General features: G+C 42.5%; 1 protein-coding gene and 1 long non-coding RNA gene across 2 annotated transcripts; one reads left to right on the plus strand and one right to left on the minus strand.

Annotated features, from left to right (window-relative positions):
* Positions 1-15,458: 15,458 nt before the first annotated feature.
* Positions 15,459-17,099, minus strand: FGFBP3 (fibroblast growth factor binding protein 3). The gene is made up of 2 exons (XM_084525562.1): positions 16,961-17,099; positions 15,459-16,118 (listed from the first exon to the last, which is right to left on the minus strand). The coding sequence occupies exon 2, from the start codon at positions 16,084-16,086 to the stop codon at positions 15,559-15,561; it is 528 nt and encodes a 175-aa protein (XP_084381688.1). The 5' UTR covers positions 16,087-16,118; positions 16,961-17,099; the 3' UTR covers positions 15,459-15,558.
* Positions 17,100-17,205: 106 nt separating this feature from the next.
* On the plus strand, positions 17,206-25,345 carry LOC311439638. The gene is made up of 4 exons (XR_014694870.1): positions 17,206-17,322; positions 21,102-21,132; positions 23,906-23,997; positions 24,321-25,345. It is a non-coding gene; the product is annotated as an uncharacterized lncRNA (long non-coding RNA).
* The last annotated feature ends 256 nt before the right edge of the window (positions 25,346-25,601 follow it).

Consider the following 25,601-nt stretch of genomic DNA (forward strand, 5'->3'; position numbering starts at 1 on the left):
ACCTGGGAAATAACGTGTGCAAGAGCAAGAAATAGAGTTTGAAAGCTGAAGTCGTGTCCTATGCACTTGTTCTTAAAAACATTGCTTTTGAGCATTATCAGAGAGAAGCCAAATGTCAATCAAAAAACCACCATGGATCATACCAGTAAATAAAAGTACCACATTAAATCATCTGCCTCGGGTGGGGAGCACACAGGTTGAGGTGGGGGGTCACACAGCTAGAAAAGAGGCAGAAGGAGGTGGGAGGTCAAGTGCCCCCTTCCATCTCTCTGTTTGTGATCTTGATAAAATTGATGAATCTGTTTAGCCACCCTAAGAGGAGGAGGTAGTATAACCAAAATATTTCAGTCCATGTCTCGATGGGGGGAAGCAGAGGAGATGGGGGCACTTCCTTACATGGTACGTGTTGATACTGCACAGCAAGTGTGCACTGACAGCTTTGCACACTAGGTTTTTGAGTTTGGACTATCAGGAGTTTTCAGAAAGTGATAGCATTTACAAACCTTAATGCTTAATGTAGATGTAGCAAATGAAAATGCCCTAATGCCTAGAAATGTGTAATTGAGAGTTTCTATAGTTGAAGCAGTTTGGTGTCAGCTGATAATGCTGCTTACAGGGTTGGGGCGGTGCGTGCCGCAAATGATTAGTATGGAACCATGAAGCTAACACCAAGCCTGAGAAACAAACAGGGAAAAGCAGTCTGTTATTTCGGGGTTAGCATTGTATGGCTTTAGGTTTTCTAGCTGCTTTCTAGATTTGGAAGAGTTTCACAGCAAGGCAGTTACTCATTTTTGTGAGGCATTGGGCATGGTAGATCCATAGACAGATGTAGGCTCTTACTAGCCCGGTAAGGAAGCAGGTAAATACCCATTAAGCAGGAAATGAGGCTGACACGTAAGTAGAACTGGAGTAATGTGAACAGAGGAAAAAAATGGATTTTGTTGGAAAAAATGAAGGGGAAAATCAATGTGTGTAATATTTATGAGCCAACTGAGGAGAATGTTGCATCTAATAGCTACTAATTATTGTAGTCAAAGTGGAAGCTGACATAAGTTACAGCAATTATTGTTTTATTTAATGATTGAATGAACTACCAAGCAGTCTAAAAGTGTCATCTTTAATTAAATAAATCTGTATATGATGAGCAATGCCTGATGAATAGTGCTTGGAAGTATTTTACTGATTCATTGCAATCATGCAATAGAAGAAATTAGATTTGGTTTTGGATCAAAGGGCTTCCTGAAAGAGAGACTTTCATTAATGAATAATCATGACAGTGCACCTGTTTTCATAAAGGAAAGTCTAATTCAGGACTTAGGGGTAAGAGCTGGGAGAACTTACAGGATGTCACTAAAAAGCAGTAGAGATTAATAGAGAAAGGGAAAAATAAGTAAGGGTAGTTTCACAATTAGTATAGTCCCAGTAATAGCATAAGGCCTCTGAAGCACATTGTGTAAAGTTGTTATTTACAGCAAAGATTCAAAACCTAGTAATCAGGGAAATAAATCTGACTTCATAATAAAGGGACTAATGAATGATAAGGCTTATTTCAAAAGATAAAGAATGTGAAAACACATTAGAAGCTGCTGAAAAGAGAAGTACACCTATCTCTGCCAGAGCTCTGTGAAAAGAGCAGGTTAGTGCATAGCTAGCGAAATGGATCGCTAAAGATGCAGAACAGGAAGACCTTGAAGAAAAAGCAGGGTTAAAAACAACTCAGGGGGAGGACAGGCACGCAGAAAAAGAAACTGCACTGAGCATCTCTGAGAGTGGTGGCAGATCCATTAACACAGGAGGCCTGGTGTACCAGAAGATCTGAAACTGGCTACACAAAATTAGGATGAAAAGCAGCGTCTTGATAACAAGGCAAAAATAAGAGAAAACTGCTGCTATTAATGGTGGAGAAGAAGTAGTCAGGTTGCTGAATTTCTAAAATAAAAAATATATAAATAATAATAAAAAAAAAAAGTGAACCTTCTATCCAAGGCCCTACTCATATATGTCTTGTAAATGTACAAAATATCTTTAAAAATGTCTGAACATTTGTATAATCAGACTTGAAGTGACAGGTTGATAGCAGAAGTGTGAGCCTGGTTCTAGCACGTGCAGGGCAGACCAATCCCAGTGTGGAGTTCTAATGGGAGTATTACATTGTGGATAGGACTGAATAAATAAATAAATAAAATAAAGGAAACACACTGTCCTTATGTTTATTGTGGATTTGACCATATTCCAAAGCACTCCCTCTCTTCTGAAATACCATCTGCTCTTAAAAGCATGCTTAATCAGTGATAACATAGGAAACAAGATGTTTGTAAAATGCAAGAAAGAAAATAGTAATTTCACACTTGGACCAATTAAAAAGAATATTTCACGTTTAGTGTAAATAGATTTATTCAGGGACAGGCTTTAAAACCAGTCTGGATAATTTTGTATATAAAAGTGCCAGGTGTGTTACTGTACAGAAGTAGTCCAGTAGAAATACTGAAATCATTAAAATAATTGGCAAGAAATATGAGAATCTTTTACCAACTACAACTGTTAGTAGTCAAGGACCCATCAAAATGGTCTGTAAGCAAATAGTTCAGCATTTACATATGCCTGCTTTCTGTCTTCTGAGCTGTCCCCATTCCGAGACAATGCCAGCTTTTCAGTAAAGGAGTTTAACACAATGTGTGAGTTAAATATTTCGTATATCATGCTTTTGTTGAGTTTACTTCTGTGAAAAGAACAAAGAGTAATGATACAACGTTGTACAATTAATAGCTTAAATATGGTTAATTGTGTAATAGGGTGCATTACTATGTATTACAGGTGTTTTATTGTAATATCAATAAATAACATATTTTCCTTTAAAAAAGAATAATGTTTAATATGTCTCCTTCACTGGACTGATTTTAAAGTACAGATTTTGGAGAGTTTGTGGTTCAGCATCTTTAACCTCCTGAAATATTCTTAAAAATAGTGGGTTTGGGCTTGCTGACCTACTTACTAGTTTTAGTATAATAAGTGATCTCATATCAGTAAGGATGATGAAATCCCATGTATTTGCCTCAGAATTTCAGCATTTTCAGGAAAAAAAAAAAAAAAAAAAAAAAAACAGAACTTTATTTATACCTATCCTGATTTAGCAGTACAGCTATTTTAAGGCTATTAACTGGAAAAGTTTCCTCCTCAAACTCAGACACAATTCACTTGTTCCTTCTGTATCTAATTCTGGAGGTAAAATGTAACCAGGATTTCCCAAGGAAATTCATGATATATGTCCTTTAGTTTTAAAATTTCTTTAAGATTTCTTCTTTTTTGTAACATTTTTTTCTCTTTTGACCAGTGGAATTACTTTATTTATTTGGACTCAGTGATCTTTGCAGGCCCCTTCTAACTGTACTGCTCTAGCTCCAGTTTAACTGTGGCTACCTAAAGGAAGAAATAAGCATTGCTGTGTTGTCACTAATTTTTCCCTACATTGAGTTCAGAATAGGATTTAGCTTTTGGTACTACAGGGAAAAAGCCACACATCTATCTTGTCTATATTTTTACTTCCTCAACCAAGCTTCTGCCACCAGGAGAGGGGTGCGAGTCATTCAGGAAGGCTCAGGAGGCTGGACGATCCACCTGTGCCTTTCCCCAAGCAACAACAAGGGGTCCTGATCACATTTTCCATCATCAAACTTCTCTGGGTAGCTCCTGTCAAAGACGTCACCGAAGCGCGTCGCAGCCTGTGTGTGTCTGGCAGACTTGTGGTGTTGTTGGCAGCCTTCTGCACCCTCTCCCTCGTGACAGACCCTGGGGACTTGCTGGCCTAAGAGCCAAAACGTCTCATTTTCAGGTCTGTCCTGCTATGGACACCACACCCGATCTGAATAAGAGCGAGAACTCTGCTCTGTGTGACTGGAGGTTCCTGATCTAAAAATATTTTAGTGATGTTTTGGATGGCTTGTGACAGGAATATAGATGTCCTAAATAAATGCTAATTTCCATGAGGACCTCTGTACCTATAGGTATCAGACAACCCAAGATCACTTTTAGTGCTGAGAGTTCTTCTGTTTCTCTACAGCATTCCCTATAATTTTGACTGGTTTCTTTTTCAGGCCAAACTGTGTAATACGGTGATTCACTCCAGAGTTCTGTGATAGCCTCAATATCCACAGAGAAGCTGAAGGGCATTTCAGCTTAGATGGCAGAAAGATTGATCCAGCTTACCCCTAGGTAAGAACTTCACACAAAAATACCTGATGTTGTTCTTTAACGTACACCTGTAAAAGCAAAATGAATTAATTAATTTGGGTCAATACTAAAGAACCTAAATTGCAATGGGCCATTTTCAACCTTGTATTTGAGAAGAATAAAAGTGTGTATATATTTCTAGAGGCCTTTTATTTTGAGAATTGTGCTTGCTTTGAAGTAGGATATTTCCATTCTCGATGTTAAAAGTATGAGAGTAAGATCACACCATAATAAAAGCTGGCATTTCACATAGTTTCCAGAAAATACGGAGTATCTGCCTCAGAGACAGAAGCTATGATCACCTTCTATTTTTAGTTTACAATTCAAGAAATTAAGTAGAGGAATACTTTTTTTTTAACTAATTGTTAAAAACAAGGTAATCAGCATAGTAGCACTGTAAAATGAATGTGAAATCTGTAGTTCTACATGTGGAAAGCAGCACAAGGGAGACCACCAGTTCTGACAATCAGTCATTCACATTTCCCACTGTTTTCCTCTATTGTAGCAAAATGTGAGAAGCTGCTCTCAAGGCCACACATACAATGGTCTTTATTGGTCTTTACTGAGGCATGATCAGCATCTATGTTGAAAGTGCCAGCTTCAAAGCAGTGTTACTTGATGACATCTGGCAGCCTGGCTTTGCTACAGATAGATTTATGAGCTGTGAAAGATGGTCAAATTAACATCTTCTGCATTCTTGATAGGATTAGGGTTTCTGGGACATGCAGCCATTTGCATATTGCCCTGACTTACCACACTGGTATTGTGTTCACAGCCCATTTTAATAGATTTTTGTAGGGGGCTTTCTCCCTTTACACCTTACCATTTTTCACTCACTGTTGGCAGTGACACAGATGTGTTGGTTTAATAGACCTAGCAGGAATCATACGTCTCAGTCTGACCTCTTCCTGTCAAAATCTTAATGTAAATCAGGGGCAGCAACAATTGCAGTAAACTCTTACCTTCACCTGGGGAAGGCTGTGCTTCACCTGGGATGAGCTTGCACACACATACTTGAATGACTAATGCACTTTTAGCAGCCATCAGGGGTGGGTAGAAGTGATGGTGGATGTAAAAAGGAGGCTTTGCAGCTTAGACGCACCCTATAGGCCAATGAAATATATGGCCAAGAAATGTTTTCAACTCAGCTTCTGATCAAGATACTGGCAAAGAAGCTACAAACTTATGTCAGTGAGGCCATGATCTCTGTCATCACGGGAAAAATAAAAAAATAAAAATAAATAAAAGGCTTCAATAGTCTAACTAGTTGAACATCTTGTCTGAGTGATCAATCTAGGTCAGAGAGAATCCTCTGGGACACATTAAAATTGACTCAAAAATAAATATTTTGTACTTCCTTTCTTCACACATTTTCTTCTTGGCTTGCAAAATTTTTTATGGATTAAGGACTGTCTCTACGCAGATGTATATAATTAATCCTAGGTGAGTCCTTCAGGTGCTGCTATACTACAAATGATAAGCAATAATCACAAGTCTTTCACCATGTAGACCCCAAGCACAACTTAGCTGCAGTAAGCCTCTGCAGTTTCAGGCCTACTGCTACTATCTTTTTATTTTCCAGGCAGTGTGTCAGTTCACCACTGAAAGACACTATCCAAATCCCATTTCTCTGACAACTGTGGCATCAGCATTTCTGTGCTGCTGCTGGGGACAGCCTGGCATCCTCTTCATCCACTAGAGAATGTGCATGTGGAATTTGGAAGATATGGTGGGTCACTTTAACTCTGCTGTATAATTTGCTGTACATGATGCTCCGGGATACACTGCCATTATCTAGTTTCAAATCACTCTTTCTTAGGACCAGGTTTAGGGAAAGATGAATGAATGGATCTTTGTGGACTCCTAATTGCATTCAGTTGCAAGAAATGAACAACTTATGCTGTAGACTCATAGCCATTTTCAGTGAGACTTCACCAGGCCTGTTGCTGAAAGCCACATTTGCCTGGCTTTGGACACTCACTTCGTTCCTGCGCGATCACCTCCCTGCTGCTAGGACCGCTGGGGAAACAGAGCCAGCTGAAAATGCCCTGCCCTGGCATGCTTTAACCTGGATTGCATCCCCGATCTTGTCTGTAATGAGGCTGCATAAACACTTGAACTGGCATAAAAAAAATGGGGAATAGAAACAATGACAGGAGAAGGACAAGGCTGCCTCTTTCAGCCACAAGGGCAGCTTCTGCATGGCGTAAGCAATGTTCCCCGGCCTTGGTTTGCTGGTGTGAGATGACTGGGTTAACTGCACGGGTACATGGTGAAGGGGATTTCTAAGGTGCATAGAAAAGATATGTTATCCAACAAATCACTACTTAAAATCTGCAAATAGTACTTTTATGTACTTCTTACCTGGAATATATAATAATAAAAATAAATCAGCTATTCATCTTCAGGAAATAGTGACTTTTACAAGCAACATCTTCTGATCTCCCTGCTCCATTTTTTACACTCACTTCCGTTTTGATATAAAGTTAGATGATGTCTTCTCTCTAGAGCCAATTACTTTTGCTGGGAGTGATGCAAGACGAAAGTATTTTCATTAACCTTAGTTAGCTCTGCATTTCTAACAGGAAGTCTGCTCTGCTCTAGCATCTTGGTTTAAGTAACTTGAAGGGATTTGGCATCTCTGCAACTCCCACCATGCTATTCAGTTGTGGGCAGAGCAACTAGAGAAAGGCAGAAATGTACACGGCCATCAGTCTCATTGCCTTGGGCAGCAAAGCGCATGAAGAAGGCCACAAAATGTCTGCACAAGAATGGCAGGTAAAGACACACAAAAAAGGCAGAGCAACCTGGATGATATTCTAGTGGTTGTGTACTCCTAATTTTATGATATTATTTTGTTACTAATCTACATTCACTGCACAGGCATGTTAAAAGGAGGAGTGGGTAGCGTGGCTTGGCTGAGGGGCTCATATCTTGCTGGAAGCAGGCCAGGAAAGCTGCCAGCACCAGGTGATTTAGGCTATCCCTGCCAGCCCAGTGCTGACAGACAGGGTCAGCCCAAGGCCTCTTGGTGGCCCAGTGATGTGTTGTCCCCTCAGGTACATCCTGCTGTCCCTGGCCCTGGAGCTGCCTCGTCTCCCAGGGAAGAAAATGGGAGCCTTTTTATTCCTTAGATCTACAATAACTGATTAAACCAAAGTATTTTTTTTTTTTTGTTTTCTGCTACTGTTCTGCTACATGACTATGGTGCTGTCAAGCTCTTGGCTAAGATGAGTCCATTGCAACAAACTGTCAATGTCACCTCAGCTATTTACCATGGACCATAAACAATTTCCAAAGCTCCCAGAAGCTATTAAAATGCCGTTGATATGTACATCTCTGGGCCGCGGGAGCACGCTCATTGGCCCCTCACTGGGTGGGATGACATCAGGCCTCACTCTCAATAGGGCCTTCAGTTTGCCTAAATGTCTGCTGAGGGCTGTGAGAGAATAGAGCTGAGGGGAGAAAGCGTCCGCACTACATGGTCTCAGATCCAATGAAAACACAGACAGCTTCAACTGGGGATAAAAGAACTTTAAAAAAAAGGAGAGAGAGACTGTAGTCTTGGAGCTGCTATTAACAGGAGATGAATCGCAAGAGACCATTTCATGCCGGGGTACTTTACAGAGCAGAATCCCTAAGAGCCATTAGCTCTCAGTGAGAGTCGTGTCGAAGCCCTTTGCTGTCAGGACAGAAGCATGCATATAAATTTTATACCATTTGTCTTTGAGCAGAGACAAAAGATCAGCTCAAAATCCTCAACATCTTGTCTCTACTAACATGAAATAATACGCTCTTGTGTGGCTGTCTTGTTACCTTTTTCCCATCAAGAGAATGCTAGTGATAAATTTATTCATGCTTTTGGAAGGTTTTGCTCTTATTTTTTATTTTTAATTTTAAAGGAGAAAATACAAGAAGTTGAGGCTGTATTAATTTCTGTTTCTGTTCTTATTCCTGTGACAATCATGCAGCTGCTAAGGGTGGTGACTTCAGGAAGCATACAGTACTTTTTCAATTGAAAAGAAGCACAGCTTTAAAAAAGTCAGCCACTATGTTTTCTTCCCCTGCTTTTCATTAAACTAATTCAGAGGATGATGTCTCATTTATTTTCTATTTCCACATGCAATCTTAAAAAAAAAAAAAAAAAAAAAAAAAAGTATTTTTTGCTCTTTCTCAACCAACAATTCTAACCCTATAGACATTTTGGGACCTATGACCTTAACTTGCTCATGCAAAAAAGTCTGCTCAATCCAGTAGGTCCACTCAGACTAGTGTCTCTAGATACAATTTGCAGTAAAGATCCTATACAACTTTTTTGGTGTTTTTTTAAATTCATTGTGTGTGCTGAAGTAGATCAATTTTACAGTCTAGGGCTTGGATCTCTTTAATTGAAAAAAAATCCGTTCTTTGTATTTTCTTTGTTAAAGAGATACTGTATTCCCCTTTGATAAATAGTTATTTTATCTTCAGTACTTTGTGAACGTGTAAGGAGAAATGATGAAATTCTATGTTCACAATAATTCTCATCAAACATTTTCTCATTTTATGACAGTTTAAATAGAAAATAATGTTATGTTAGAGTCTGAATTAATACTAAGAAGATTTACTTTACAAGGAATAATATTTTCTCTGAGAGACAAACATAACTCTTCTCTGGCTGATAAAATAGCTCTGCAGTGGTGCAAAATGGAAATAAAGTTAGAGCTATTGACTGCGATTCACTTATAACAAAACACTTCTGCATGACACAAAGCAAAACTGAGCAGGCTAGCTCTATATTCAGTATTCAATAATTTTACATGCTTATTTTTATATGTTTTCCTAGAGCAAATTATAAGACAGCCACTCGTGTGGCGATGGTCCTGTGCACCTCTGGTACCAACACAGCAAGCAGCAGAGCTCTCTATCCAGCACGCCATACACACTGGCAGTGAGGAGTCATGAAACGCATGCACCCATCCAGAATGCAAGGGCCAGCAGCAAGGACAGAGCTCTGAAACACATACATATATCATATCTCATATTCTTGCTGTCGAAGAAAGATCTGTGCTTTTCCCCGGTACTCTGAGACCACACGGGCTGTACTTCGGCACTTGTCCCCGCGGCTGGGCTGTGCAGGAGCCGGGGGGAGGCGCGGGGGGCTCTCCCGTGGGAAGGCTGGAGCCGACGGGTGAAATCACACCACGGCAGTCAGGCTGTGCCGCTATTCACAGCGGGAATGTGGGCTGAGTTGGGGCTGCTGCTTGCCGCCCCTCTCACGCCCTCGTCCCGCTTGGGGAAACGTGCATCATTAACCTTCTGAATGCTTGAAAAACACTGGGCAAAATATTTGCCTTCACAGCGGCCAATGCAGACTGTACGCATTGCACAAAGCAAGGCACATACCAAGTGAGGTTAAGCCCTAAAACTCGGAATTGTTTCTAATTCTGTCAATATCTTATACATGATTGTATTTAGAAAGAGCTCTCCCACTTGAGGAAAGAGTGTGAGGGCTGGGTGAGTTAATCTAAGCTCTGAAATACTGTATGGTTAAAAGCCTCTTTCATGTAACTGTGTTTATGAACTGAGCTCAGAATTCTTAAAAATCCAAATTATTACAAAGGAGAGTGTCTGGTGTTTGGCAAAACCACAAAGCCTGCCATTCTCTTGACTGCCTTGTTTTACAGTGGGTTTCAAAAAAGGGCTCACAGCACAGGGGAGTGCCTAGAATATGCTGGAATCACTTAAAGAAAATTCCCAAAGATTTAAGATTCCCTTATCAAATTTGCTTGCACTTAAATGGTTGTTTTTTGTTGATGTTTTGTTTTGTTTGGTTTGGTACTCTGCCTTATTCTTCTTTGTTAATGATTACTTTTAAATTGCACCACAAATCTCCAAAAACACAGCTTCCTTCCGTAGGATCCCCCCAGAACAGGTTGGTCTTAACCCCAGGTAGAAATCTTCAATGCCAAGTCATCAGATGGATCACCTTAGCCCAAAACACTGGCCTCATCTCCTTTTCCAAAACCCAGTTTCTCACAAATGACTGCAATAACTGAGACTTCTCCAGCCTAGCTGAGGCCTCTGTTTAACCAGGATCTGGATGAAGAAGGCAGACACGTCTCCACACAGAGCAATCATGGCCTCTAGTGCTGGAGGCCACAGGCAGTGCTGAGGGGGTGCCGAAGGCTGGGCTGGGCCCTGCTGTGCCTGCCTGCCATGCTGGTGGTGCCAGGCCCGCCAGACTCATGGACACGGCAGCATACAGCATTAAGCTACCTTGTGGCAATGACCTTTGTGGCCTTACTGAGTTTCCATGAGCATATTTTAAGTTAAAATGTTGTGGGTGACGAGCGGTGTGGAAGTGGCCTCCAACACCACTGACTGGTGAGGGCCACAGTGTGAATTAATGTGGCTTTTTTTCAGGCATCCTCTTGACTGCAGACATCTCAGCTGCCACAGCAAATGCTGTGCTCCTGAGGCACTAGCTGCTAGGTACACTTTCGCATGGTCACACCTGTAAATAATGTCATCTTGCTCCTCGGGTACACCTCTCTGCTCCATCCTCCTCCTCTTTTCTGAAAATCAGGCACTTTCCACACCAACGTGCCCAACGCGGAAACATGGAAAGGGTAATTCCAGCTGTGGTAGCTGTGTACCAGGACAAAGGAGCAAGCTGACCAAAGTTTGGGGCCTACAACCCACGGCCCTCACGGGAGCAGCCACTACAGTCCTGGCTGCTGTCTGGAGCCAGGCACCATGTCTCTAGGCTATGGCTTCTGGCAGCCCCCAGCTTTGTCTGAGCTTTCATGGCCACCAAAGCTTCTGGGTGAAGAGCTCTGTGGCTCAGCCACTTCAAGGATTTTTTCCAAGCGACCTCCATAAACTGCTTCCCTCAGCACTGTGCTGGTGGTGGTGGCAGCCACCCCGTGCCACCACCATAGCATCATCGTTTGCCTGCTGGTACTGAGGCACCACAACCTCATGGCCTGTCAGCACTCCTTGTCTGGCTCAGCGTCTTTGAAATGGGTTGGGAAGAAGTGGGCAGGAGCAGGAACAAAGCTCTGGACAGTTTCTACAGGTCCTAAGTATGTGTCAAATGAGAAAAGTAACTTGCAGAGTCAGTGTTGGCAAGGCAGATGTGGACAAGCGGGCCCAAGTGCCAGACTGCAGTAACTGGTATGCTGGGGATGCACAGAAGCCAGTGCCTGTCAAGTCAAAACTGTAAGTATTTGAAATATGCATCTGACAACTCAATAACATTAAGGACAGTGTAGCATCTTAAATTTGCAATATGTACACTATATATTGCAGTATATTGTCATGCATTGGCTTATTTTAGTTTTCCTTTATAAACCAAGGACAGATGGATGGATGGATAGTACTGCAAAACAAGAGCTAGCGTTGTCCAGATAGGGCAGAGCACATTTTCCACCTTTCCTTTTGTGAATACTAGATTGTTCTCCCACCTCAATCTAGGCTTAACTCACAGGTGTCAAACTAACTTACAGAAATGGAAATGTTTTAAAACAATCGACAACCATGATGAGCCCTAAAGCATCTGCCGCTGTGAATATCACCACTATGCAGAACATTCACAGATTCCTGTTCTTAGTTCAGATCTATTCAATTATTGCAGAAAGATTTATTTCATTTCCTGATTTTGTGATGTCACTTTATAGGAGTGATTGTTGTAAACGGAAAGACAGCTTACTGTCTCCTAGAGTAACATAGTATAAATGTCCCTTCAAAATCAGAAAGTGGTGAAAGAAAGATTGTTAGTTTGCTATTTAATAAGCTCAAGGGTTTGGTATGTGTAAAAAGCATAAGTAAAGCCAGCTGCATTAAAAATATGCCCAGATTCAGCATCATAATTTTTCTCCAAAGGAAAATCAAGCAGCAGTATTGCCAGCTCTTTAAATCCTGTTGGAAATTCTAGACACTAAGGTATTTGTTTTTATGGTCTCATAAAAGGATGATGAACAGTGAATTCAAACTGTTTGCCACCTCTACTGAGAAGCCAAAGGAAAGAAAACATTTTTGATTGTGTGCAATATGGGACAACGCTGATTTTTATTTTTTTTTTCCATGAAAGCTTGTGAAGAGTTGGAGCCCCCAAAATTCAAAATCCAGAAGCTAAAAACTCAAATGATTCGTTATTTTTAAAGATAGCTCACTATGTTCATTGACAGACAGATCTGTTATCCTGACAGGTTCAGCTGGCAACAACCCTGTAATGATAACACAACCTGCAGCTGCATGTGGGGAAGGTGCCCTCTCGTTAATGATGCCTGGAACCACCTGCCCCTGGGGGTGGAGAGTATATCAAGCCTGTGGGGGAGGTGGTCAGGGTTTGCTCTTTGCAGCCTGATTAGGCTGGTCCTTCTTACTGTAGGTACTGGATGGCTATGGAGTGCTGAAGAGGGAAGGATGAGATGATGGGAGGAGCCATCCAAGCAGGGAGTTGGATGATTGGTGATGGACTCCTACAGTTGCAATGGGAAAGCAGAGGTAAGGGTGGCTGCAGAGTGGAAGCCTGGGTAGGTTTGGGTGTCTGAATTAGATTGGGGGGTGTGTGTTTGTGTGTGACAAGCATGTGATGAAGCTGTTACAGGGCTAGAAAGAAACAGAATCACTTAGAGATTAAGTTCTTGGCTATAGTTTCTTCCTGTGTTTCCTTGGCTTAACTGATGGTGTCAACTGTCACCTTACCATGGAAGAGGATGAAAACACTGTGTTAGGAGGTAAAGAGCCACAGTTTCCCCCTTAAAAACAAATCTGAGGCTCAGACTGGTTTTCTAGCCTTTACTGTCTCTAATACCTAAAGTACAAAAGCTCAGTAACTGTTGCCATTCAACTCTGGGCATTGTTGTTATTAACCACAGTAGATGCAATGAATACAGTCTCCTGAGTTGTTATAATTTCATTATTTGATGCAGAGTAGTGGGAATAATGTGGTGAAACTCTGAGCCAGGGGTCCTCTTCTTTCTCCTCCCTCTAGTGTTAATTGCTTAGAATTCCTAGCTGGGTTTTTGTAAAAGTAGTGTGATGTGGATAAGCAGATCAGTTGCCATGGTGTTCCACCTTTGCATCTGACAGTGTGAAACCCAAGCTCTAAAGGCACTGCACAAAACTGTTGTACCAATGCCATGGAGGTAAAACTGTGTGTTATTGGAAGATACCATGTGCTGCTATGGCCAGCAGCCTGTTATATGGCTGTTTGTGTGTTATGCACATGAAGGAAAAGTGAGTTGTAACAAAAAAAAAAACTTTGTGCATGTCATGCATTGACAGTCAACCTCTTGCATAGTCCCGCTGAGCATTCAAGCTACTTGCTGTAAAGGAGAATGCCTCGGCACCATGAGCTGTGTACAACTGCCTGGTCCTATTGTGAAAGCAATGGGGCAGATCCTTTTTGCCTCTTTATGTCCTTCTAACAGCCATCCCTGAAACCACATAGCCTGCAAGTGATCCCAGTTATGGGCAGGCACTTTGGGCTGTGTAGGACCACAGATGCCTAAATGCCTGGGGGGATAGGCTGAGGGCTGGTTTGCAGAGCAGGGTGTGCTGGTTGCTGCTCTCCTGAAGTGTTCACCCATGTTGTGACCACATTCAAGTAGATCTGTGGCTCTTGGTATTTTGAAGCAGATCTGGGGGCTGCAAATTTGTGATTCATCACCAATACTGCTGCTCTGTTAAACGTGGAGGTTAATGGTGTAAAAGGGCTAAAGGACAGACTGCTGAGACACATGTGCTTACAGAGCCACTACATAAGCAGTTCTGTTTTGGTCCTTTTCTTAGCATCCTACCCTTTCCATGTGGCTTTCTTCAAGTAAGGTAAGTTGTAAATTGGGTTAGATGTTACATGAAGTGGCCATGTTTAGGACAAGTAAAAAGTAGCTGTCCTTGAATAACCTTTTTTGAATATTCTGTAGTAGACTGTAAAATATAATTTCAAAACCAATATTTAATATCTTTAGGTAGTATTTCATCAATCTCGAGTCTAATTGAATGCTTGTGTTGTGAATTTACATCAAGGTAAGTGTTGTTATCTTCCCAGTTTTTGAGCACCTGAGTTGTGAAGGCTGTAAGTCAGAAACTGCTTCTCTTGTCAGAGTTAAGTTCCATTTAAAATTGTTAAAATTCTGTCTTAGCTCATATCATGTCTGTAGATTGCTGTGCTCACCTGGGAGGTAGAATAACTTTGTCCTCAGAAAACTTGTCAGTGAAAGCCAAATTTTTACAACACATTGTCATTTCCCCTGTATGAAAAAGTCAAACTCTATAATCCAGCATGGTAAATAATGCTGCCATACAAATATATATATATGCCTAAACACTCATCTGTAATGCTAGAGTTTTGACAGAAGTGTGTTTTCCTGAGACAAAGAGCTGGTCACAGTGACTGCTAACCTTGTAAACAAAATTTAAAAAAATAAAATTGCTGGCTGCTACTTCCAACCCAGCTGCTGTCCCAGGAGATACTTTAGGTTGGAAGGTGCTTCTTGAGGTGACTGCTCCTTTGAGCATTGTTTGAAGGGGACTGGGTTTTATTTTTGATACTGCATAGTGTGCTTCATCCACAGCTTGTTTGTATGCCTGCTAGGGACTTGATGTTTGATCATGGGTGAGCAGACCACGAGTGCTCAGCTGCTGCTGGGATATTGCTCCTCTATGCTTGGCCTGCTGATGCACTCCATCCAAAACCTATTTCAAAGCAATCCCGATTTCAAAATGCTGTGTAATGCAGAAGCAATGTGAGAACAGCATTTCCCTCTAAGTGGGAATGTTGCTTTGGCTGTAGCTCATTAGCTAGGTAAAATACTCATTTTCAAGACAGTTTCTGTGAAACTCATCTGCTTCTCTGTCTCTTCACAGCTGTTTCCTCACCTAACCCTCACCATTCATGTTAACATTTGCTCTTTGCCTTCATCTACTCTGTGGAAACAGGATCGGGCTAACTTGTGAAATTTGTGTAAGAGAGGAAGCTTTCCTAGGACTACTTACTATCTTTATTTTGGTTTAAATGTCTAGTTTTCTAGTTGGACAATTTCAGTGCAACTTTACCCTGTTACAGAAATTGTTCTGTGGGGAGGGAACAGCTGTTCTGGTGGCAATTTAAGTCAGGAAACATTGATGTCCTAAGCCACAAGGATGGTCTCTGGCTGCCCTCACCTCCTCAGGCGCTTGGCTGGCAGGTGCCCCTCAGCACCAGCAGGCTCTGCAGGGCTCCAGGGAGAAAAGAGGCGAGCTTCGAGAGTGGTACGAAAAAGTCAGCTTTTTATTAGGGGAGGGGGGGAAAAAAAAGGCCGAAGGGGGAGAGGTGGCCTCAGACAAGTGCGGGCCGGCGGCTCAGCCCTGCCAGAAGCCGACGAAGAAGCTGCAGAGCGAGTGCCACCGCTGGGCGCAGTAGGTCTCCACCAGGCGCTCGGGGGGCTCGGCGGAGGCTGGGGGCGGCGGCGTGGGGCCGGGGTCGTGGCCGGGGCTGGGCAGCAGCAGCCGCAGCTGAGCCTCGGGGGGCGCCCGGCCGGGGCCGCATTGGCGAGGGCCGAGCGGGGCGCCCTCGGCGCAGGGCCGGCGGCGGCGGCGCAGGTGGGCTATGACCTGCCGCCAGTAGCGGCGGCTGCGGGCGCCGTAGGCGGGGCAGCGGCGGGGCTCCCCCCGGTACACGCAGCTCCGCGCCGCCCCGCCGCCCGCCGGCGGCCGGCAGCTAAGGCGCAGCTCGCTGGCCCCCGCCGCCCAGCGCAGCTCCCACTGGCAGCGGTGCCGCTCCGGCGTGGAGAAGCGCCCCGTCTGCGCCACCTCGCCCGGGCCGCCGCCCGCCGCCCCCAGCGCGGCCAGCAGGGCCAACGGGGCCAGCAGCGCCAGGGGCCGCCGCATCTCCTCGGCGCCGCGGGAGCCTCCTCCGGTGCCTGTGGGAAGGCAAAGCCAGCTCCGCACGAAGCCGCCGCTGCCCCATTCCCTCCCTCCTTCCCCGGGTTTCCCCGCTGCTCCCCCCCCCCTTAGTTCCCCGCCGCAACTCACGGTGTGCCGCCGGCTGCCTGCAGGTGCCCGGCCCCGGCGTGTGCGGCGGCGGGGCCGGCCCGGGGCTTATCAACGGCCGGGGGCTGCCCCCACCGACGCCCCTCCCCGGTGTGGGGCACAACGCTGGGTGTTCCTCACCCCGGCCGCACCCCGCGGGGCGCTCCGTGCCCTGGCGGCACCGGAGGGAGGGAGGAAGGAGGGGGGGGGGGCTTGGCATCCCCCCGCCTTGTTCGGGGAAGCCGCAGACGGGGCTGGCCCCGGGGGGAGCGGGGGAACCGGCCCGATACTGGTGGCTCTGTCGGCAGCCTCGCTCCGGAAAGGGACTTCTGTTTTCTCCTTTGGAGTTCATGGGGTTAGAATCGGGGTAAAGGGAAAAGGGTTCTCACTTCAGAAGGTAGATACCGGTGTGGGTAATTTTGGGGTGGTTGCTTTTTTTTTTTTTTTTAAGGTGGAGGCAGGATTCTAATGGGGGCATGAGCTTGGTGTTAGCGCATGCTTAGGGATGCAAGATCAGCCACCGCTTTTAGAAACCTCTGGTCGGAATTAAGCTCTTAAAGTCCCCACGTGCTTAGGTTTCTGAGTGATGTACCCTTCGCATCTGCTCCAAACTCCGATTTCCCATTCCGACCCTCTCCCTAAGATCAGGACGAGCCCGCAGCCCGCTGTCGGCAAAGAGCTCGGCCCTGCTCGGCACCGCACGTTGGGGATGCTCCTTGTCTAAGGCACTTACAAGAGATCTCCGGGCTGCCAGCTCGTGAAAGGATCACTACTGGCTGCGCATAGACCCACGCATCCCTGCGTATGTCGGCGTGGCGATACGTCGCGCCGCGACAGCACCGCGGCTGTCCCGGAGCAGGCGGATTTACGCGGAGCCCGGCCCCGTCCCGACTGTGCCCGCCGCCCCCGACGGCAACTGAGGCCCGAGGGGGACACCCAGCGGCTCGGCTCCGCGCGGCACCCGTTGTTGGCAGAGCAGAAGGCTGAAACGTGTTGCGGTAATGAAGACTGCCTGGGAGTGGGACGACTGCTTTCGGCTTTATTCCTGTCACCTCTCCTTTACGGTGACTTTTTTAAACATCCCCCACGGTTACAGTAGGTATCTTTTGGAGAGACATCTGTGACTGCAGCCACAATGGAGTGGGTGCTTAGTTGGATGAGAGGCAGAGTGTCATGAGAAGGAAATAGAGCCTGGGCAACAAGCCATAGGAGAGGTTTTGTGACCAAGAATCTGAAGTAGAAACAGGTACCTCCTTCTGTCCTGGAGTTAAGTACTTAACTACTTCTCAAGGACAAGGCTGAGCTGACTGTTAGCTGTGTGTGGCTCTCCAGCTGGAATGCTGGATCGTGTAAATCCCTTTCATGGGTACTGTGGACTTCCTATGGCTGCAGGAGGGATCTTGGCATCTAACCTAGGGATGTGGAAGCACCATAATGAAGTGCATTGTGACTTGTAAGACCCTCTGTGGCTCCAGTGAGCATGAGAGACATCATGTGCCTTAGCCCACCAAACCCTAGTGTTGCATTCAGATTAAGGTCTGGCCACCTGTAATCACTATATACTATTTCACCGAGCATCTTGTCTGCTTCCTGCATTCTTGTACACATTTGTGCAATGGTGAAATGGAGTTGCCTGTTTAAGATCACTTAAGGCAGGTTCTCTTAGGCTTATCACATTTGGAGGGAAATGTTACTGTATTTTAATGAATGTTTTACTGGTGCATTTTTTTCAGAAAAGTGGGTGGTATAAAGAATGGTGATGATTCATCAACCTAAACATACAATATTAACATAGCTGTATTTAACCTACTTGTCTGAACTATCAGTTTTTAATATTTTTTTTTTTACTACTGGCTCAAGAGAATAAAATAATATTTAATGTGGTAATAAACATTGGCTACAATGAGGTAGACTGGTCTTCTCAAATACCTGGTTCTGTTCAGGGCAAGCCCAGCTCTGCATAGTATGAAAGATAAGAAATGGTGGCTGAACAGCCACAAAGAGACAGATTCTGGGATTTCTTCATGAAGAAATTGAGGAATGTGGTGTTGCCCCCAGTTCATTTGCCTGAACAAAGGTGTTCCACGTTTTTACCATCTTTTGTCTCTCACTCCCTGCAGGTCTTCTCACAATCTCACCTGAGTCATTCAACAAACCAATGCTTTGTTTTTTCAAACAAATATTTGTGGTTTGTTCTTCATAGTGCTTCCGTTGCTGCAGAGCAGTTGGTTTGTTCTCTGCATCCTATACGTTCCCTCCTTGCTTTGACATTCTCCTCAGACTTTGTTGTACTTTTGATAAGAGATATAACTACATTGCAATTTTTCAAAGCATATGATTTTTCTCATTATAGCCCTACCCATTTCATTTTTTTAAATCTGCCTTTGAGGATGCTTCTTTTTTGGTTATATGAAAGTGAAGGTTATCGTGCTTACTGTAAGTTTTCCTCTCCAAAAAAAGTGAAGTCTTTTTGTTTTTTTTTTTTTTTTTTTTTTTTTTTTAATGTATGTGTCCTACCTTCATTCTTCATTCCACAGTTAGTGGACTGACACATGCATTGGCAACACCCCTTGTTGAGCTCGATATGAGGTCTGCTAAAACACCTCTACTGCTCCAGGCTTTCAGCTGATCAAAAATTGAAGTCATGTGAAAGGGTGACCTTCAGCTTTGCCTTCTCCATTATTTAAGTTGGTTCAAAGTAAATCATTCTGCCCTCTAATAGTGAAGGAAGTCACAGAAGTAATTGATTTCTAGTACTGCTTAACAGAGGGCTTCATTAGAATGCCAAAAAAGAAAAAAGCGCATTTTTTTCAAAGAATTTATATCTGGTCATTCTTGTATTCATTTAAAGAAGCAGAAAATGCACTCATTGTTGTAGCAACATACAGATATACACTGTAAGTCAAGAACCCATACAAGTGCTATAGAATAAAAATTAGTTGCCTTCTTAAATTTAGCAGTTTATTTTGGGGAAAAAAAAAATCTGAATGTTTCTAGAAATATCAAGTGGCTTTTCTAACTTAAATACATCTGGAGACCATTTCTTTGGCATCTTTCACAGTGTGTCGGAGATGTGCTATGAAAAAAATATTTATTTTCATCATTTAAATGAGAAGAATTCAAGAATAAAAAGGGGGGGATGAAGAGCTAAAATGATGCAGGACATCATGGATAACATTCTCTGTCATCATAGTAGAGTACAACAGCTGAAACTGGAGTAAGACTTTTGGTTTATTCAGAGCTTAATCCTTTTACTGAACTGCCAACAACCTGAAGGCTGGAGACTGGTTTTCCACGATGTGAGCTGATTTGAAGGCTATTACAAGGAAGAGTAAACATTAAGAGATAATTATGAAAGAAAACCCCATCTTCTAGATACATGACTTCTGCCTTTCTCACCTCAAAAAACAAACAAACAAAAAAATCACCCAACCACCTCGACTGTAGAATGGTGTGTTTTTGATGTTTATAGTGTGGTTTTACCTAAAGAACTGAAGCAATGGGAGAATGCTGGTATATTATGCACTAGCAAAAAATGGAGTTGGCCCTGTACCATAAATTACTGAGTTTTATGGAGCAGGAATACGCAGGCGATAGAAGTCCATGTCAACTGCTCTTGTATTACAAAATTAAAACAGTTTGATAGTGTTTAATAGAACTGTAATATGAATAAAATAAGAATTAAAAAAAAAAAATACAACTAACAAGGAAACATCAAGGACAGACGTGCTTAAAAGGAGAAGAACCCACTGCACACTGCTCAGCTGTTTTTGTATGTTCTTGCTGGTGTATTTGCCTTGATGCTATATTGGCCACTGTTTCTGAAAAGGTATATTTCAGTTTGATACAAATGTGTGTCCTGTTTATTAAGTGTTTGCTTCAAGAATAGTTTGCAAAATATTTTTCCTTGATTCTGGAGTAATATGCCACAAAGAGTCTTTTCGTTCATTATGACACCTGGTATCCCTTGCCCAGAGTGAGTCTTCTGCCTCTGAAATCTTGTAGCCCAAGCCAGAATGCAATGCTGGTGAGGAAAAACTGTTTTGCTGAAGCCATACTACAATGAGTGTTTCCTAAAATGCTTATAGTTTTTTGGAGGTCCACCTAGCTATGCAGAATATTTTTTTGAACTATTGCTGTGGGTGTAAAAGGCTTAATAGTAATGGAGCTGTTGTAATGGAAAGCTTTCTGGGTTATGATAGCACAGCTGTTCTCTCTTTTAAGCTCTTAAAATTAGACTGAAGGCTGGCAGCACACCAAGGAGACATTATCAGTCTGATACTACTGTAATTTGTAGTTTGGAAGCACAGGGTAATGGACTACATGATGTGCTTGCTTAGAGTGAAAATATGGTTATTAATTACCATTATCAATTTATTAGCACAATTGAGCTTGACAGCACTAATATTCTACTATTAATCCGAAACATAAGAGACAAATATCTAATTACTGGTTTGCTGTCTTGAACCCCAGCTCTGTTAGCTGTCTGCCTCCCTCTGTTAACAAATGCATACCAAGAACATTTTCCATGATAACGCCTCTGGTGACTATATTACTGATTCAGTCATTAGTGAACTCCCTGTGCTTTCTTATTTTATGCATTTATTCAAATTACTTTGTAAAACTGATAGTTCTTTGCACTTTGACTTTTATTTCCCAAAATCTACATGGAATATTAGAGAGACTTTTAAGATTGATCATCAAATAAAGGATAAATCCAGCTGTGCATAGGTAGTAATTACCTCGTCATATTTTTTCAGTATGATTTCTAACTGATTAATTCAGCTTTATCAACAGCAAAAATGTCAATAGGTGTGCAAAACTGGATTACATTGTCCCATGTTTCTAACCTGCATCACTGTTTTTCCCTTCAGGTAGTCAGTCTTGGGAGTTTCTCATCCTGAAGTAGGTATCTTCGCTTCATTCAGTAAATTGCTCTAGACACCATTTGATTGCTTGTCCTAGATCTCTCCTGACAAATGACCTACAAGTAAATACCTCTTTATTATAGATGTAGAACACAAATCAAGATGAATCCTTCTCTTAGTGATCTCCAAAGTCTTTGTATCAAACCCTTGTCATCTGTGTGCTGCTTAGATTTCGTAAAGGTGAAATCAGGTGGGCATGACTCAATCTGTGTCAAGATGCTACCTAGCTAATGGGTAGTGTCACTTCTGGGTTTCCCATTTCTGCAAATAACTATGCCTTTAATCTGATGTGGCTTCTAGTGAGAACTATAAAATTCCTGATGCATCACTAGGAATCAATGTACGTACCACCTAGTTAGTCCTCAGACTGGTCACACTTGGAATGAAGTAAAATCCTGGGAGTTATCTACTTTGCCAGAAGCCTAGGATACCACGAGAGCAATTTCTCAGATGTGTGAGAGCTTCATCTCTGGGTACTGCATTTAAACTAGTAGAGCTTCAGTGATGTTGGCTGAGACTGTCAGCCAACTCAGCTACTCAGCTGGTAGCAGCTGAGAATGTTTCATACTGGAAGAAAATGGCAAGTCCTTAAAGTGCCATTTAACAAATCACCTAGCCTTTTCATTCTTTTCAAAGATTTTCAAGTATAACTTGTCTGCTGACTGGATGACATGCAAGTCCCAGCATAAAAATAACACTTTTATAGTTGGTTTTCAAACAGAAGGTGAGTATGAAATTCCTTCTCCAAGTGTTTGCGTAAGTAAAGCTTGGATGTCCTGGGAAAAAGAATACAAAAAAGGGAAAACTGTTCAGGAAGCAAACTTATTCGCAGGTAGCATGTCATTCTCTCACAAGTAATGTGGTACTGCAACTGCCAATGGGCAAGTCATATATTTCAGTGGTAAAATCCAGCTTTTTTCCTTTAAAGAAAAACTTTACTAAATAGTAGTGACATTTTTTTTATCCCTGCTGTGGAAAGGCCCTTTGGGAACAGAAATGTTGCAACCCCTTTAGTGTTTCTTAAGCCAGACTGACTTTTCAATTCTCACCATATTTTCCAAGCTGAAGTCAGAAACAAAATCAAATTAAAGTGCAGCTGTCACCTTTCTTAGAGTGAAGAGATTATGTTAAATATGAGTATGATTAACATCCAGTGAAAACAAAGTTGAAGAAAATGCCAGAGCTGAGCCTGGGAGTGCCTGTGTTCTGGTAAAAATGAAGTCAAGTGATCCACCATGGCACCTTTATGGTTTAAAATTAGATAATGGTAGTCAAAGGCATCTTGCTTGAATGCTAAATAATCACCTCATTAATCATTCAGATGGTGTACTTTCATTCATTATCCCTTGCTTGAATCATTATGAAAGTTATTTTTTTGTGGAAGAGAAGATATAAAAGTAAATCCGGATCTTTCTATGAAACATATGTTTAGAAGAAAATTTAATGTCTATTAGGAAAGCTCTGGAAGTCTTTCCATCTGTGCCAAATGGCAGAAATAAGCTGCTTGAAACTGCGGAAGCCATTCTTTCCCTGCCTGCAGACACCAGTCAGGGTACAGAAGTGCTTGTCAGATCCATGGGCACATCCCAGCCCCAGCTGCTGTACCAGTCCCATCTATCAGCTCAGGAGTATGAGCAGTTACCGGTCTGAGGCAGTCTGGCTGCAGCACCAAGGCAGATGCATTTAAAAACATTAATTTACAAATATTTTGGAAAATTATTTTTGAGAAATGGCAAACAGCAGAATGGAACAAGAAAAGGGTGAAGGATGAAGAACCAGTTCGTATTCTTTGCCTGCACTGTGAGCGTTTCTGCAATTTCCCTATCCAGAAGACTCATCAAAAGCTATTAACGTGGAATAGACAGAGCTGGAGCAAAGTTTCTGTACTTTTCAGATTTTTGTCTTTTATTACGATGTTTTCACTTAATTGCCTTTGCTTATACCAAAGCAAAATGATTTAATCATATATATAATTTAAGCTTCCCTGTTGTGAAAGTTCTACCTCTGTATATTGCAATACCTTTGTAACAATGGGGTCTGGTGTATTATAGGCACAGAAATAGATTTTATTGCCTTGTGCCAAGCTTCTAAAGATATGTCACAAACAAAGCTGTACAGAAGGATAAAATGCTGTCTGTGGGGATGAAATCTGTCATTGTTCTTCCTCAAATAATTTTGAAACAGTGCCAGAGCACAAACACATCGTCCACTAGTGACCTTTGTTGATTTGAAATTTGCTAATCTGAAAGTGCTTACCTAATCTTGAGCCTGGTCTTTAGAACTCACGCTGTCAGGATATTTCAATGCCATTGGAAAATAGTGCACATACTGTGACACCTCCAGTCCCACCCAAATCGTCTCGCCTTTGCTGATCATCTGGAAGAATAGATAGCAGTGAGAAATGAGACACTTTAGAATTGGATCTCTTTCTAGTGAGGTAATAAAGTAGGAAGGGACTTTTTGCTGCAGCAATATAAAGCTTCCAGCTGTAGCTCTGCGAACTTGCAATGTCCTAAATATTTATTTGGTGAATGTTATTTTCTTCTGGTTGTGGGTTTATTCTTTGTGCAGTCTTTCTTATTGAGCATTAAAAGTCACTTATGATTAAAGGCTGTTTTAGCATGAAGACTGGTGATATGTATGAATTGCCAGTTCTTGGGTGTCAGCCCTGAGCTTCCAGGCGTGCAGTTCTCACATACCCCAAGTACAGTTCCTGTCTTGGGACTGTTAGCAGACCTTTTCTTGCACAGGCTTTGCTGGAGAGCCAGGATCACTGCTGGCTGCGGAAGCGAATCAGCAAGTATGGCTGCAAGTGAAGTGACGTGCCCCAGGCTGCAGCAAGGTCAGTCTTGTTCTGCAGGAGGGTGCTCGTGTCCTGCCTGTGAACTCTTCCACAGCTTTTCCTCTCAGCTCTGACATACATGTGGCATGTGACTTGTGTGTCAAGGAGACTGGCCACCAGGATGTTACCAGTGTTCTTCAGTTGTGTGATTGTTTGGTTGCTGAAACCATCGTGATGAGCATTAGGGAGCATCTTCATGGGGGATTTGCTAGGGATCCATTTGCTTGTATGTAGTACATTAGCATATCTTTGTTGACAGCATTTAAACAGTGTGATGTTTTTTTTTCTTTCAGCACCTGCTTAAATACAATTCTTATTCACAGGTTTTGGATGGAGGAGCTCTGTTGCAGCCAGAGGATTCAAATTTTAGTGGAATAGCTGTAAAAAAAAGATGTCAGGGTAACTTTCATTCAAGAACTGGCACAAAACTGTTACAGCATACCTTTTGGGGAGAAGCTGTGAGAAAAGCAAGAAAACAAATCCACCAAAACATTAATAGGAGCTATCACTCATGAAAGGCGATGCAAACCCTTCTTTGAATTCTTCTTGGGCTATGGATCAGAATGTCTTTTGTTTTTCACTAGCAGTAATTTTACCCCAGAAAGCTAGATATACTTTTTGTTAATCACAGAAGTCATTGGGAATCTAGTTTCCTTTACGTTGTGGTAGTTTGACATCTGAGCAAATTCAAATGAGTTTAGTTACTGTTCATGGGAAAGTCATCACAAGATTTGAGCCCATAAAACAATGCACATAAAACTATGTTCAGTTAGTTCAGATCTAAATATAAAAGGAGTAAGATCGTTTTGTGTTCTTGCTGAGGGCAGGCACAAAGATAAACTGAACTGATTTAAAAATACATGAAAATTCGAACTGCAATAAAAATCTCTGAAAATTATCTTTAAAGAGAAAGGGGAACCTAGCAACAGCTTCTGCAGATTTTAAAAATGAAATGCCTTCTCACTACCTAAATTAAAATAAAACTGGCCCAAGATGGATCTCTTTTTTTTTTTTCTAGTTGAAGATAAACCTGCTGGTTTCAGTGGAGCTATTCATGTGGAGAAATGTGATTTTTACAATAACACATTTTCTCCAGTCTCTTTATTCACTTTACACTACGCACTTATAAAGATCCTGCAGACCTGTCCACATTTCATTTAATATTTTATATAGATAATTAGCGTAGAAGATGTGAAATCTGGGTATAGGCCAGATTCACTGGGTTTTCTGTAATGTCTTGAATGATAGTAGTTAGGAAAAACACCTTTTAATGTCTTTTAATGTATTTGTACCTGCTATTTCTTTGGTGTAAATTTAAGAGAAATAAAATCTTGAGGGGTAGCCACTACCCAGGGGGTATGTCCTGCTGCATGTCTGTTAGCAGGAGGAAAGGTGAGAGAACTCAGAAAATTGAGTCAAATTATAACAGTGGGGTTGATGGAGTTGGGGGCTTTGTGGAGGGAGTCATGTAACTGTGGGGATGAAACCAGAGTCATCCAGTACACATCAGAGTCTAGGCAGATGGTGCTTTAGACCTGAAAAGCCACTTCAGAATGCCCCCCTCCCCCAATTGAGGAAACAGCAGTTTATGAAAAATACAGATT

Source organism: Aythya ferina, assembly GCF_964211825.1.
Source record: "Aythya ferina genome assembly, chromosome: 7".
In the NCBI taxonomy this organism is placed as follows: domain Eukaryota; kingdom Metazoa; phylum Chordata; class Aves; order Anseriformes; family Anatidae; genus Aythya; species Aythya ferina.

Bases quoted from the DNA above. Each gene is read 5' to 3' on its own strand.
- FGFBP3 (XM_084525562.1), bottom strand. From the start codon at position 16,086: ATGCGGCGGCCCCTGGCGCTGCTGGCCCCGTTGGCCCTGCTGGCCGCG.